The sequence below is a fragment of the Neolamprologus brichardi genome, unplaced genomic scaffold (genome assembly GCF_056152115.1).
Source record: "Neolamprologus brichardi isolate AB-2024 unplaced genomic scaffold, ASM5615211v1 NODE_ptg000031l+_length_7269946_cov_1, whole genome shotgun sequence".
In the NCBI taxonomy this organism is placed as follows: domain Eukaryota; kingdom Metazoa; phylum Chordata; class Actinopteri; order Cichliformes; family Cichlidae; genus Neolamprologus; species Neolamprologus brichardi.
In genome coordinates, this window is record NW_028270136.1 from 2,475,265 (window position 1) to 2,491,713 (window position 16,449).

Sequence of the window (16,449 nt, forward strand, 5' to 3'; positions counted from 1 at the left end):
AACTAAGCTCGGACATCAGGGACAGTATTGTTTCTTTTATTGTTGCAATTATCATTTTTAATTAAAATGACAATACAATCTACAGGCCCCATCTTATCTTAATGACCTTGTAGTACCATATCACCCTATTAGAGCACTTCACTCGCACACCTCTGTCTCTCTTCCACAGCATGTCTTTTATCCTGTCTTTCTTCTCTCACCCCAACCGGTCGCAGCAGATGGCCCCGCCCCTCCCTGAGCCTGGTTTTGCTGGAGGTTTCTTCCTGTTAAAAGGGAGTTTTTTCTTCCCACTGTCGCCAAAGTGCTTGCTCATAGGGGTCATATGATTGTTGGGCTTTTCTCTGTATCTACTGTACAATATAAAGGTGAGGTGAGTTTTGTTGTGATTTGGCGCTATACAAATAAAATTGAATTGAATTACAATACAATTGTTTCAGACAGTTGTTTCAGCTCTAACATTTTTAGCTCAACATGTGTCTTATATGGTGTTATTTCTGTACTTCAGATGTCACACAGTCTCAAACATTGCTTATATGGCAAAGTTCCTCTTTTCTGTGTCTTATCTATTAATATGCCTGTGCACTAAAACTTCATGTTTTTCAGTCTGGCTGAGCACTTTGTGAGTCAAAAGTGGCCTTGCTCTACAAGCCTTCATTATTAAAGTACATAAAAGAATATAATAGGAAAATAAGGATACTAAGGATATTGATTTCATGACAGGCAGTGTAAGAGCTGGACAGCTTTGAGGATTCAATTCGTAGCTGTTAGAAGCAAAAATTTTGTGTTGTTTTTGAGTTTATTTCATTTTGGTTTTATACAGCTGAGAATTCTCTGACAATACAGAAAATACAGAAAGTTGAACTTAATTGAAATGAATTAACTAACAAACAGAAACATACTGAACATTAGAGTCTGTGCTACACCACTGTCACTCATCATATCATGTGACGTGATAATTAATAGTCATAATTTCATCAGATTACTACTGTTTTTCCACATTTAGCTTTCACCTTGTCGAGTTACTGCTCAGGTTTTGATCTTCCTGATGCAGTGAGGCAGAAGAAGAGAGTGAGAGACATTCATATATTATAATAAGTAATGAATTTCAGGTATCTTTTCCACTTGGTTAACTTGCACAGACAAGGTTTTTCTATTAACTTGACTTGAACTGAGAAATCAACAAATACGTTTCATCACATTCTGCTGTGTTTGGCAGGTTTCTCTGTGTCACATTCCCGTGGAATTTTTCACCATAGAAAGAAGTTTTCTTCCCATGTAGAGTGCACCTAGGACGCTAATGCTCTTCTCAGTTTTTACAGAGTCAAACTCAAAGTAATGTTGGTACTTCCAAGCATTGGTCATGTTCTGTCCTGCTCTCCATGTCATCTGTTATCTTTTAATTTAACTTTTTGTCCACTACAGAGGACATAATGAATACGCTGGGTCTCAGGAGGATATGAGGATGATTGTGCTGGATGTCCAAATTGGGTGAGACGAGTTTAGGTTTGATTGAGTTTTAGGATCCAAGTTCAATTTGATGTGATTCCATTTCATTTATATTGCGGCAATTCACAAGACAGTCATCTTATATTGTAAGGTAAGCCCCTTACAGTAATAGAGAGACAAGTTACTGGAAGTCCCCCAGCAGTCACAACCTAAAACAGGATAACTAAGGGTCAACTCAGGGTCAACTGATCCAGCTCTAACTATAAAATGCATCAAAAAGGAAAGTTTGGAGTCTCATCAGAGGAGAGTCTCTGTCTTCTGAATATAAACGGTGAGCTGGTTCCACAGGAGAGGGTCCTGGTAGCTGAAACTCTGCCTCCCATTCTACTTTTAAAACTCAAAGAACATCCAGAGTGATTCTCAACTTCTGATAAAGGACAGAGTTTTTAAAAAACGGAGTCTTTGTTTGTGACTGGTGGAAATAACCTCTTTGGGCACAGGTAGATACAAGCATACAATGAACATTCAGCTTTACTTTCAACTCTTACTTTAGAACACACATCTTCATCCCCTCTTTCACAATAATATGCTCATGCCAGCTACTAATGTGTTTCAAAGATTTGGACGAGGCAACAGAAATGTTCTTTGCTATCAACAACTGAAGAATGCAGTTAAGAAAAAGTTCCTACGCTTCACAGCCCTTTATAAGCACTTGCACATGTAAAAGTACACAAAGATGTACACTTGGGCCCCTCCTCAAATCCGAGTTGGTCTTTCCCTTTGGGCTCCTTGACTCCCCACTCAAACTAGCATTGCTTCCTGTCCAGGATGTGTACATCCTCATCATTGAAAGAGTGTCCACTGGCCTGTAGGAGTAGATAGACTGCAGAGTCCTGGCCTGACAAGTCCTGGCCTGTGTTGTGCAATCCGCTTAGCCAGAGGTTGATTGGTTTTCATGTATAAATGTATAAATCATGGCAATCCTCCTGGTATATAACAGCGTACACTATATTGTATCAGCATTATGTAACAATTTGATAGCTTTGTGCACTGCAGTGGGGGGTGGGGGGCGGGGAGTTAAATCAATTTGATACCAACTGCGTTTACTAGAAAAAGCACAATGAAGTCAAACAAATGAAATACAGGTTTCACAACACACTGCACATAATTCAAATGGTTTTCAGTTAAACTACAAAGTTTTGTTTGGTTTTACTTCAGGGTTTCTACTGTGTCAAAAGAAACCACACCCTCTCCCTGAGGAGCTAGTACGCTTTCTCTGTATTAAAACCAGAGCATAGCTGTGTCAATACTGAATTACTAGAGTCATACCTACTGTAGGCATTTTAACACACGTGCATTATACCAGTACAAAGAAGTAAAACACAAAGAACATTTGAATAGGAAAAAAAACATCAGTAAGTCCATGTTAATGTTATAAATTGCTTGTTCAGTATGTTGCTGTTTTGTTGTACCCGTGTACACGAATGGCACCGCGTGCTGCCTTCTGTGGTTATCACAGAGATGTAATCATCTCTGTCCTTCCCCAAGGTTAAACTAATCGAGTGTTACCATCTTGAATCAAATGGCAGAAATGGGGGAAAACTCACCTGTAAATAAATTACAAGAATGTCAACTCATGGATCCCAACTACTGTCAATATCTAAAAAAAAAAAAAAAAAAAAATATGTGTTGACACTAGCAGTAAATTAAGTGAATAACTCTGTAATTGGCTTATATTCTTCTGGTTTTCTCTTTCAGAAGTGTCAGGCTTGACACATTGAACAAGTAGTCCAGCAGCCAATCTCAAGTGTCAGACTCAGTACCTTTTCTCTCTTTTTTGTATTTTATTCATTAGCTTACTTTGTTAAGTAGTTGTTCAATAGTGTTGGCTGTATTTCTGCAACACATTGTGTGTTCAGCATATCCACGTTTATGTACAAGCTTGGGAACCTCCAAGCCATACTACATATCAGTTGACTTTTCAAGAGAAAAAGAACAAATACACACCTACAACAAACAAGCATTAAAATTAGACTTTCTTTACACAAAAAACACTACCAGTTACAGCAAGTTAGGGCCCCATGCTTAGTGTGCCACCTGGTGAGGTACTCATGACTAATGCTGCATCACCATCAGTGGTAGCCATCTGAGAGAAATATTTATAAACAGACATGGTGAATTGTACCACTACATGCAGATCATGACCATTTATGATGATCAGAAGTGTAAACATAAGTACAAGTAGACGTATACAAACACTTGGGTAGGACGGCTTGGTATAAATGCACTGGGTACCTCAAACAGCAATGCTTTCCTAAACCTAACGCAAGCATCTAATGAAAGTAAAACTATGCACTGAATGAACCTAGATTCAAAATGTGGCATCAAAGTTCAGTCTCATGATTTATGCTCCCCCACCAGCTTGTTGATAGCCACATTTAAAGCTACTATAAGAAATATAATTTGTACTTTTGAACAGCAATGTAGATCTATGGTGGACTTCCAAGTACAAACCTTTCTGTGTTGATTTTTGCTGGACCGGTCTTTGATAATAATCATCTGAATTTACAGCAAACACGAAGTGTCTTCATAGACTGAATGAAGAACCTGTTGTGTGTAATGTGAGCTTTATTGTTGTGTGACATAAGCTCCACAGTGATTGTCTATCTCTGTAGAGATACTAACAGAACAAACTTAACATATGAATTGTTTGGTGTATTAACAGAAATGGGAAGAAAGAGCATTTTGTGTGTGTGCATGTCATTTACTGAAGTCGCATATGCCCGGGGCCTCTAACCAAATATTGATAGAAAGGCTAATATTACTTGTGGTTCCTGGGATATTTAAAAGTAAAACGGCAGGCAGAGCCTTCATCTTCCAGGCCCCTCTTCCGTGGAACCAACTCCCAGTTTGGATTCAAGAGACAGACTCTATCTCTATTTTTGAGATTAGGCTTAAAACATTTCTAAAGCTTATAGTTAGCTGGACCCTCCCTTAATTACACTGCAATAGGCTAGGAAGCTTGGCTGCTCCCTTCATTGGCTTCCTGTTAAATCCAGAATTGAATTCAAAATCCTGCTCCTCACATACAAGGTCTTAAATAATCAGGCCCCATCTTATCTTAATGACCTTGTAGTACCATATCACCCTATTAGAGCACTTCGCTCTCGCTCTGCAGGCCTACTTGTTGTTCCTAGAGTATTTAAAAGTAGAATGGGAGGGAGAGCCTTCAGTTTTCAGGCCCCTCTTCTGTGGAACCAGCTTCCAGTTTGGATTCGGGAGACAGACACTATCTCTACTTTTAAGATTAGGCTTAAAACTTTCCTTTTTGCTAAAGCATATAGTTAGGGCTGGACCAGGTGACCCTGAATCCTCCCTTAGTTATGCTGCAATAGACGTAGGCTGCCGGGGGATTCCCATGATGCATTGAGTTTTTCCTTTCCAGTCACCTTTCTCACTCACTATGTGTTAATAGACTTCTCTGCATTGAATCATATCTGTTATTAACCTCTGTCTCTCTTCCACAGCATGTCTTTATCCTGTCTTTCTTCTCTCACCCCAACCGGTCGCAGCAGATGGCCCCGCCCCTCCCTGAGCCTGGTTCTGCCGGAGGTTTCTTCCTGTTAAAAGGGAGTTTTTCCTTCCCACTGTCGCCAAAGTGCTTGCTCATAGGGGGTCACATGATTGTTGGGTTTTTCTCTGTATCTATGAAGCGCCTTGAGGCGACTTTTGTTGTGATTTGGCGCTATATAAATGATATTAGACAATATTTATCAAGTAATCAGGTATAATGAAATAACACTCAGACACTTGTAACAGTTCAACGTGCACGGGTGAGCGCTCAAGGGAGTCTCACACCCTGCAGCAATTCTCTGCCTTTATTTATACACAACATGAAACATACAAGAAAGGAAGTAACATTCCCTAGCCAAACAGGCAGGTGTGAGATCTCGGAACTTATGTTCAAAAAAGGTTGTTTCTTAAAAGGTAATTTCTTACTCTTGGGTGGCGGTTTCCTGTTAGATAATGTGAGAGCAAAACAAGTCTTTTTAAGGCAAAGTGTAGACAGTTGTGAAGCTAGTTGAGTGAAAACAGAAATATGAACACTCTTAGCTTTAGTATATCAGCAATAATGATTAATAAAATGTCTTAATAATAAAAATCTCCTGACATCCCCTCCTGTTGTTCAAATTTCTGTAATAACAGCATTGCTATTGGTTCAATTCATAACCTCTTGCCTAAACATTTTCGGTCAGAACGTCATTGAGCAATCCTGGGTTCAATTAGACTTCAACATCATCACATGAATCCTTTTCCAAAACATCTTCCATTTGAGGCAGTGTTACATAAGCGTTGATAGAGGTCATCACCATGTTTGATACCATTTTCTTCAGACAGGGTATTACACATGTTGTGAAAACACATAAAAGTAAAAGTAAAATTCCAACAAAAACAAGTCCTTTAATCAGTAGGGACTTCCAAGAACCACTTAGCAACCATGTGAGCCAATCTTCAGTGCTTGTGACATAGTCTTGTTGCTGAGCGTCCTTAATCTTTCTCAAAGCGTTCAGAGCGTCGGTCATGTTTTGTGAATGCACATTGTCTGGGATGTATGTACAACATGTGGTGTTAAACAATACACATAAACCTCCTTTTTCAGCTAAAATCATGTCCAGTGCGACTCTGTGTTGCATCACTACAATGCGTATTGCGTCGATTTCTTCATTTTGTGCCTTGTTGATCTTTACTGAGGCATTTAGGAACAATCCAAATCTCTGCGTGAGCAGTTGCCAGTTATCGCTTTGTTGAATATGCACATCGCTTCGTCGAGTTCAGGTGCCATTCCATATATTGTTGCGTGTATGGCCGTTGTTGGCATGTGTGAACACACATAGCACTCCGTGCTGTTGTCGGTGCGTGTTCTGTCGTACACATACTTATACCACGCGTTGTTCATCCATGGGTGGTTGTGGTCTTGGTTCAGGTCGCGCAGGTGCGAGTTGTCGTGTGTCCATCTTTTTTCCAGATTTCTTTTGTAGCTGCCTTGCAGTGTGAATATTGCAAAGAGAGCCACCAGTGATAGGAGGATCGCTGATAGCAGGAACAGTGTCTTCATGGTGACCAAGCACACTAAAACCTCTGGTGCGTAGACTAGGGCGAGAAGATCAAGGGCGGGCTTTTTACCCAATCAGCCCTCTCTCCACCACTAGAGCACCGGTGAGATTCTAGGGAGCTGGCGTCTTAGCCTGATGCGTCCTGTACCTTTTTACAGTGGCTTTGGTGGATCCACGAGGGTCTCTCTGCTATTTTGCAGGCGGTAGGTGTGGTAAGAAGGACTTGGTACGGGCCTTCCCACCTGGGAGAGCTCCAATTTTTCCTTTGGAGCACCTTGATCAGGATCCAATCACCTGATTTTAACCTGCAAGACACTGGAGATACATCACTTGGCAGTTGGTTGTTTAGCACAATCTCTTTGTTTTCAAGCAGTTTAGTCATCCATTCAGCTAAGGTGGTTTCCTTTACTGATTTGTCTATTGGCTCGCTTGTGATCGGCAGTGGGAACGGTCTGCCATGAATAATTTCAAAAGGTGTGAGCTTCTGAGAGCCTTGCGTCAGTCTCATCCACATTTTTACTAGGCCTACACACTCGGGCCATGGCCTTCCTGTTTCTTCCATGCATTTTCTTAATCTTTGTTTTATTGTACCGTTAGTTCTTTCCACTAGTCCGGCACTTTGTGGATGGTATGCACAGTGATGTTTGATGCTAAATCCTAAGGCTTCAGAGACCTTGCTAATTATGTCATTTACAAAATGTGTTCCATTGTCAGCCCGTATTAGGCTAGGAATGCCATATGTGGGTATGAAATGATTGCATAAGCATTTTGCTACTGAAATTGCATCTGCTCTTTTTACTGGATAGATTTCTGGCCATTTTGAAAATACATCTATAATTACTAGAGCATATTTTGAATTTTGGCATTCATTCAATTCGATAAAATCCATGTGGATTGTATGGAATGGGTGAGGTGGTGTGGGAAAATGACCTCTTTTTGGTCTGAGATTTCCCTGTGCATTGTGTTTTTGGCAAATCATGCATGTTCTGATAAATGCTTTTGCTGAATTTTCGAAATTTTGAGTGTAGAAGTGTTTAGAGAGAATATCTATCATCCCCGCTGTTGATACGTGTGTTAAACCATGTATCACTAATGCTGCTGTCTTGTGTAGGGATTTTGGCAATATTGGTTTGCCATTACAGATCATTAAGTCATTTTTCAGTTGTGCGCCACATTTTAACCACTTCTTTTGTTCTGCAGTGGGTGCGGCTTTCTGTTCATCTTTCAGTACATCAAGTGGTATTAACTCTGTGGTTTCAGACATTAAGGTTTCTATTGGCTGATGTGCTGCCTTTTTTGCAGCTATGTCTGCAAAGTTGTTGCCTTTAGTAATTTCAGAGTCATCTTTTTGGTGTGCAGCACATTTGCATAATGCCAGCTTCTTTGGCAGAGTTATAACTTCTAGTAGTTGTTTTAAAAGATTTCCGTGTTGCACAGGGTTACCGGTAGAAGTAACCATACCTCTGTTTTGCCAGATTTTTGCAAAATGATGTACTGCTGCAAAAACATACTGGCTGTCTGTGTGTATGTTTATTTTTTGTCCCTCATGCAGTTGACATGCTCTGATGACAGCCGTCAATTCGGCACTTTGAGCAGAGTGTGAGGAAGTTAATGGTTTAGCTTCTAAAACCTTGTCAGCTGTGGTTACTGCATAGCCCACACAGTTTCTCCCCAGACTATTTTTGGATGCTGAGCCATCTACAAAAATATTAGTGAAGGTTAGTTGCGGTGTGCTATGAATGTCAGCTCGTGGTTTCGTTTCCTCATCTAATTTTTGCATGCAACAGTGTTTTTCTCCGTCTGCTGAAGTGGGGAGAAGTGTGCTTGGGTTTAGTTGTCCACACTTCTCAATTGTAATGTGTGACTGTGATAGCAGAATGCCTACATATGAGAGCTGTCTTGCATGTGTAAGATAAGACAAGTTTGCTTGCAGTAAGATGGAGGTTACAGCATGGGGAACTTTGATAATTAATTTATGACCGAGAACAATGTCGGCAGACTTTTTTACTGCCTCTGCTGCGGCTGCACAGGCCTGTATGCACGTAGGCAAGCCTGAAGCAACTGAGTCTAATTTACACGAGTAAAAGGCGAGTGGCCGTTGTTTTTCCCCAAATGCTTGTGTTAGAACGGCCTTCATATAGCCTGCACCTCCGTCTACGTGCAAATAAAATAATTTGTCATAGTCTGGCAGGGCTAAGACTGTGCGTGTTTGTAGGGCAAGTTTCAAATCATTAAATGCTTTTTCTGCTTCTGGTGTCCATTCTATTTTATCTTTCAGTGCTAGATTTTTTCCATAAATTAAGTTTTGCAAAGGTTGAGCTAACAGAGCATATTCAGGTATCCAGCATCTGCAAAAGTTGCAGAGACCTAAATAACTCATCATCTGTTGTTTTGTGAGTGGTTTTGGAGCATTCTGTACTGCTAGTTTTCTGCTGTCTAACAGTGTTCTCCCTTCCCCTGTGAGCTTGTGGCCAAGGTATGTGACCTCTGAGCTCCACAGTTGTAATTTGTGCTGTGAGACTTTGTGGCCCTGTTCAGCTAAATGTTGTAATACTGTTATTGTGTTCGCTTTGCAGTCTGCCTGTGTGTTTCCTGTGATCAGTATGTCATCTACGTACAGGAGAAACTGTCCTGGGGCAGGGAGAGTGCAAAGCGACATAGATTTCCTTAAAGCTTCTGCATACAAGGTGGGGCTGTTCTGGAAACCCTGAGGTAACCTTGTATATGTGTACTTCTGATTATCAAAGGTGAAACCGAACAGAGCCTGTGAGTCAGAATGTAGCGGTACAGAGAAGAATGCATTTGATAGGTCTATAACCGAAAACCATTGCTCTTTTGGTGTTACTTGATTTAGGATTGTGTGTGGATTTGCTACCACAGGTGGGATTTGTTCTGTTACGTCATTTATTGCTCTGAGGTCATGTACTAGGCGATACTTTCCTGTGTTTGCTTTTTTCACTGGAAAGATTGGAGTGTTACAGGTCACTTTGGTTGTTTTTACTAAAATGCCTGCTTTCTCCATATCTGCAATTACTGGCCTGATGCCTGCCTTTGCTTCTGCTGTTAAGGGATATTGTGGTTTGACTGGCCTGTAGGTTGTGGTGGTTTTTACTACAACGGGATCTGCTCCTTTAATTAATCCTACATCTGTAGAGTCTGCGGACCACAGAGTTGTGGGCAGTTGTTGTAGTTCTGGGTGTAACTCTAATGAGAGTTCATGTCAGTTCTCACTATCTTCCTGCACGTGTACATCAGTGCTGTCAATCATGTGGGTGGCTGGGTGGGTAGTGAGTACCCACCCTAATGTGTATCTCATGCATCCTGTTCTGCGACCTTGAAGCCATCCCTCATGTGTTTCTTCAGTTTTTTCATATCTGTCCCTTTCAACTTGAGCGAGAACGCGGCCTAAATCTTTCCACTCAGTGCTGTCATTGTGTGCTACTGATACATGTGGTTTTGGCATCCTGTTCACTCGTTGCACTATTTCTGGCTGAAGTACAGAGCAGACTGCATTACCACTTTGAGTGACATATAGGTGCTGCAATGTGAGCATTTGTGGGCCTAGTTTATGCACCTGTAAGTCATACATGGGGTCATGACCTGGGCTTTGTTTGAACCTCAGTGTGTTGTGATACTCTGTGTAGCCCTGCCGTGTTGAGTGGGTTGGCAGATATTGATTTGCTATGTGTTGCAAAGGTTCTAGTGAGGGCAGGTCTAATGTCCAGTAGTAGTGAGGCTCTCCCTGTCCTTCACACACATTAATCTGACAGTCAGTGAGGTTTTGCTCTTCATTCAACATTAGCTTAGCATACATGCCTTCTGGCCCTGGCAATACACCTATTTGCAGTTTTTCTAAGGAGTCTCTCCCTAGAAGGTTAACTGGGCAGGATGGGTCATATATACATTGATTTTTGCAGCTGCGTCCACTGTCTGTATGTACTAACAGTAGGCTCTCTGTTAAAGACTTAATGCTGGTGTGCCCTGATGCTGATTTCACTATCATGGTGTTACTGGAGTATTTCAGATTCGGTGGTTTTTGATTTAACACCGTTTTACATGCTCCAGTATCACACAGCATATTCATAGGTTTGTTGTTAACATGAATAATTACTGTGGGTTTATGTTCAGAGCCTAAAAGTAATTGTTGTATGTTATAGATTTCAGTTTCATCCTCAATGTTTTGTTCAGCTTCAGTATTTTGCTCTAGTCACATACTTTCTCTGTCACTATGATTCTCTTTTTTGTTTCTGCAGTCTCGTGCAAAATGTCCTTCTTTTCCACAATTATAACAACGGTTGTCTCTTTCATTTCTGTGCTTCCTGTTACCTTTGTAACCTCTGCTTTTCTGTCCCTTTCCTCTGTGTTGTCCTTGTCCCTGTCCTCTGTATTTACCAGAAAATGCTATGACACCTGTGTCGGGATCTACAGTGAAAACACCTCCTTTTTCCTTCTTTTTCAGCACTCTAGTTGCATGCTCTGCATATTGTAGGGCGTCTGCTAGATTTCCTGTGTTTATTGTCACCCAGTGCTTTTCGACATGGGCTCTGACTGCGGGACGGAGACCATTTAGAAATGCATTTTTTAACTGCTGTTGGTAAGGTCTTTCAGGGCGGTCTTCATAATCTAGGCCTGAATGTTGTCGGAAAACCGGGCGTAGCCGATCGAGGAAGTCTGATGGTGTTTCGGCTTCCTTTTGTTTTACTTCTCCTATTTTGGAATAATCTGCTCTGGGGGCTAAACGAACCCTAATTCGGTCATATAAGTCTGTCAAAGTGTTCATTAAATCTAGGGAATCTGGGCCAAGAGGTCTTCCTTGGTCATCTGCACCTGTAAAACCGTCTTTCACTGTCCCCATTCTCAATCCTAACAGGTCTTGTACTACTTGAAGCATTTCATGACCGTTTAGGCCCCATTGAGTTCTAATTAGTTCTACTGCGTCTCTCCACTGTTGAAAGCCTTCATTTAAAGATGGAACATCTTTTTCGACATTTTGTCTGTCAGCTTGGGTCCATGGTCTAAAAGCATACACAAATGGGTTTATATCTCTTTCTTCGTTCTCACCACCTATCAACTGTCCATATCTGGGATTAGGTGCAGCTACCATTGGAAAAATTCCAGAGGGTCCTGGAGGATCTACAATACCTCCCATGTCCCTGCCTGAAGGGTCTTTCCCTATGTCTTCCTGTGGGTTTGTTGTCATACAGTTTAATGCACTTCGGGCTTGGGCATAAGGATTAAGATTAGGTTGACTAATGAAGGGATTTTTTGATTGTGGCTCCGGTGCTGACGGTGCTGGTACATAAAGTGGCGGCTGTAGGCTTTGTAATGTTGTTTCCTTTTTCTTTTTTCTTTTTTCACTACGTCTGTCTTCCTCCTCTTTCCATGCTTTGAAATATTTTAACTCTTGAGTACGTTTTATTTTCTTTTTAGGACTTTTTTCATTGTTTAATTCTGCTTGGAGGGTCTCTTTTAAAGTTGTCACTGCAGAGGGATTACATTTTCCCTCCCACGCAGGGCATTTAAACTTTTTTGGATTCCTCCATCTGTTTGCACTAATTTGTCCGGCGCCTGGACATTTTTTCTCTAACCACTGCTCGTCAGCAGTGAGTTTTGTTGATTTATTACCCATTTTCACTAATTTGTTTTAAATGTTTTATGTTTAGGTACCCTGAAAATTACAGCTTTTTAACTTTTACACACACAAACAGCCGTGGTGCTTTCTCTGGCACGAGGGATGAGAGAGGTTATTAACACAGCCTTCTACTTTCAAGCTACCCTTGAAAGCGGTGTTAATTTTATGTGATGAAGCACAACCTTTTTCTCGTCCCACCAGTACGTGAGCACCAGTCGGCAAACAATACGGTGGAATAGTTCAGCCTCCCTATTGTGCTGTAAAATGTAACTTATTCCACCAACAAAACAATAAAACAGAAATATTTCGCGCGTTTAAAGGTTTTTATTATGACGCTTTTCCCTCTAAAATAGCTACCAACCCTCTTTCAGGCGAGCATTTACATTTAGAGTTTCCTATAATAGCTACCAGTCCTCTCTTAGAACGAGCATTTACTTTTAGGAGTCTCCTATAATAGCTACCAGTCCTCTCTTAGGACGAGCGTTTACTTGTAGGAGCAGCGTCAACTCTTATTCGAATTTTTCGCAAGATGTGGGTGAGTGTTAAATATTCACCTGATTTATTTCGTGGTTGTTTAGGTCTGCTCCATCAACCCCCAACGTCGTGGACCACTTTATAAGAACGCTGGCCAGAAACTGAACTATAGCATCTCTGGTCTTTATCCTCTGCCTGGAGAGGAGCTGTCGACAGACTTCAGCGCGGGCTTCTCACGACGTCAGGACTTGATGAAGGTTTCCTAGTGGAGCATGAAAAAGAAAAAAAAATCAATGTCCACTCCGGCTCGGAGGACCATTAAAAATGATATTAGACAATATTTATCAAGTAATCAGGTATAATGAAATAACACTCAGACACTTGTAACAGTTCAACGTGCACGGGTGAGCGCTCAAGGGAGTCTCACACCCTGCAGCAATTCTCTGCCTTTATTTATACACAACATGAAACATACAAGAAAGGAAGTAACATTCCCTAGCCAAACAGGCAGGTGTGAGATCTCGGAACTTATGTTCAAAAAAGGTTGTTTCTTAAAAGGTCATTTCTTACTCTTGGGTGGCGGTTTCCTGTTAGATAATGTGAGAGCAAAACAAGTCTTTTTAAGGCAAAGTGTAGACAGTTGTGAAGCTAGTTGAGTGAAAACAGAAATATGAACACTCTTAGCTTTAGTATATCAGCAATAATGATTAATAAAATGTCTTAATAATAAAAATCTCCTGACAATAAATAAAATTGAATTGAATTGAATTGAATTGAATTGCTTGAGGTGACTGTTGTTGTGATTTGGCCCAAATAAAACTAAACTGAATTCTAAATTCAAAACATCATCCAGTGCCTAATGAGCTGACTTCAACAGCTATTCTCTGTATTGCAGGCTGCGGGGCAGGCACTGTATCCAATAACCAAACAGTTAGAGTTTGGTTTAGATGACTGGGAAAACATCTACGCCAAACAAAGTCAAATGCAGCAAGCTTGTAAAACAGAGACGTTATTAGAGGGTGCAAAGAGAAGTAACCAGCATTTAGACAGAAAATGTCTCACATGATGTCAGCAGGTACTTTTGACCCATTCAGTCTTTTATTGTGTATTATTTACAGGGATAGCATATGATTTATGACTCATGATTAGCATAATCATGAGTCTTAGGCAGCACGGTGACACGGTGGTTAGCACTGTTGCCGCACAGAAAGAAGGTCCTGAGTTCAATTCCACCATCAGGCCGGGGTCTTTCTGTGTGGAGTTTGCATGTTCTCCCCGTGTTTGCGTGGGTTCCCTCCGGGTACTCCGGCTTCCTCCCACCGTCCAAAGACATGCAGCTTGTGGGGATAGGTTAATTGGATAATCCAAATTGTCACTAGGTGTGAATGTGCGAGTGAATGTGAGTGCGAATGGTTGTCTGTCCCTGTGTGATGGCCCTGCGACAGACTGGCGACCTGTCCAGGGTGTACCCTGCCTCTCGCCCTATGACAGCTGGGATAGGCTCCAGCGCCCCCCGCGACCCTGAAAATGATAAGAGGAAGCGAATGGATGGATGGATGGATGGATTAGCATAATACCGGGTTTTAGCATCATCGATCAGCTGATAAAGCACTAGGTTACTTTTCACATACAGCACTCCTTTCCCATCAGCACTGCTTTGGTGGAGAAGATGTGTGACCAATGTGTAAAATTTTGATTTTATTTACAGCAGAACACAGGAAACATGTTGAATGTTTAAACTGAGAAAATCTGTTTATCCAGCACATCCCACAGATAACTAACTCTCATTGCTGTGCTCCTCAAACCATTCCTGAAGCATTGTGTATTCTGACACCTTTCTATCAGAACCAGCATTATCTTTTTCACCAGCAGCTCGTCTGTTGGATCGGACCACACGGTGCCACTCAAGCCTTGGCCACTCATCACTCTGTCCCTGGTTTACCACTGTTCTTTCCTTGGACCACTTTTCATAGATACTGACCACCGCAGACTGGGAACACCGAACCAGAGGTACAGATTTAGAGATGATTTGACCATTCCAATTTGACCATAATTTAACAAACTCACTCAAATCCTCATGCTTGCCCATTTTTCCCGCTTCTAACACGTTGAGGATAAAATCTTCAGTTGCTCCCCAGTGTGAGATAGTATGACTCAGTTTGAACACTGTTTCTGTGTTCGGTTGTGAATAAACATGATTTTATGAGAATCATAAATATCTTTACATTGTTTTATTTACATAATACACAGAGTGATGAAGCTATTCTGGCAGATCTTGCAGTGTTAGTGATTCATGAGTCAATCAATCGTCAATAAACTCAATAAACTCAAAACAACACTGGTCAACACAGTCACATCACAGCATGGTTGTGCATGTCATCTACCAGAGCCCTTTGCGTTCTGCATCATCTGATTCTAGGACTACAGTCTTCTGGACAGAGACCTCTGATGCTGTGCCTGAAATCTGCCGGAGCCACTCTTTCAGTTTGGGGGTTACAGCTCCTAATTTTCCTATTAACACTGGGATCATATTAGACTAAGGAAACACATTGAATTTAAAAAAAAAAGAACTTGATAAAAAGATGAACAATGAAAAAAACAGAAGGTCTGTTTAGACAGAAAAGTTTTTAACTGCAGCTAAACAGAGGAGGTTCTGTTCCCGAACACTGGAGCCACACACTGCAGGCCTCGGTCCTCTCAGTTTTCTGAGTAAAGACAGCGAGCAGCAGTGTATTTAACAGGAAGCTGAAATATTTAGTCTGGAGCTCTGTATGCAAGTATGAGAATTTCAAAACAAATTCTAAAATAAACTGGGAGCCATCATAAAAACAATAAAATCAGCGCAATGTGAACTTGCTTGCTATAGTACGTTTGGTTTCTGGTTGCAACATTTTTTCTAGCTTGTAAGGATGAAAGCGACAGTTTATCTAAGTTGGTAAACGGAGGATTACAATAATCTTGACACAACGACATGAAGGACCAGTTTTCCCCAGTTTAGAGGGGCAGACTGTAGCTTGCAATCTAGAAATGTTCCTTAAATGAAAGAAACAGCAACACAAGGTAGATTTCATATGTGATTAATGCCCAGAGAGGAAGCATACATGACACCAAGACGATAGTTACACCATCGTGTAACTATCCATCTGCAAATGCTTTGCTTTTTTATATAAATAGCATTGCGTGTGTAAACTTCAGAACAAGTGAAAATTTAAAAATAAAAGTTCAAATGTTTTTTTGACATATTATTTGGCAATATTATTAAAATTAATATTTTAATAATATTGCATAATATCCTTTGCACCTTTTATCACTTTGATTTGCACCAAAGCAGTTAAAATGTATGATTTTTTTTCCTAACTGCACAGACTGATATCCTGGCTTCGTGTTATACTGTGATGATCCAGTATGCCCTTAAGATAAACAATGGATTAACCTTAGGACTAGGGATGGGTATTCGCTCTGTAGTTGCTTTTTAGCATAGTATTACAAAAAATTGTAAATCTGTGATAGATGATTGATCAACTTAAAGGTAACTGTATAAATGTGTTCAATGACTTTGTTACTTTTAATGATTGGAGAGCACCCGCTTCAATTCGCACTCAATTCAAACTTTACGTTGCACGCTCAGTGGAACGTAAATGAGTTGGGGTGGCTGTAGCTCAGGTGGCAGAGCGGATCAGCCACTAACCAGAAGGTTGGTGGTTCAATCCCAGGCTGCTCCAGTCTGCATGCCAAATATCCTTGGGCAAGATACTCTCCGATGCATCCATCGGAGTGTGAATG

At 40.9% G+C, this 16,449-nt stretch overlaps 1 protein-coding gene and 1 long non-coding RNA gene across 2 annotated transcripts in view; one reads left to right on the top strand and one right to left on the bottom strand.

The window, feature by feature from the left end:
* The window catches only part of LOC148094695 (uncharacterized), a 171,495-nt gene that overhangs the window by 95,041 nt on the left and 60,005 nt on the right, over window positions 1-16,449 (top strand). The window lies entirely within an intron of this gene.
* On the bottom strand, window positions 5,447-6,562 carry LOC148094700 (syncytin-2-like). The gene is made up of 2 exons (XM_087837383.1): window positions 6,338-6,562; window positions 5,447-6,221 (listed from the first exon to the last, which is right to left on the bottom strand). The coding sequence occupies exons 1-2, from the start codon at window positions 6,560-6,562 to the stop codon at window positions 5,730-5,732; spliced, it is 717 nt and encodes a 238-aa protein (XP_087693509.1). The 3' UTR covers window positions 5,447-5,729.

Excerpts from the sequence above, each read along its gene's own strand:
- LOC148094700 (XM_087837383.1), bottom strand. The coding sequence starts at position 6,562 with ATGAAGACACTGTTCCTGCTATCAGCGATCCTCCTATCACTGGTGGCT. Across the intron at positions 6,222-6,337 it reads ACAACAGCACGGAGTGCTAT|AGATTTGGATTGTTCCTAAA; the intron begins GTGTGTTCACAC and ends CTGCTCACGCAG.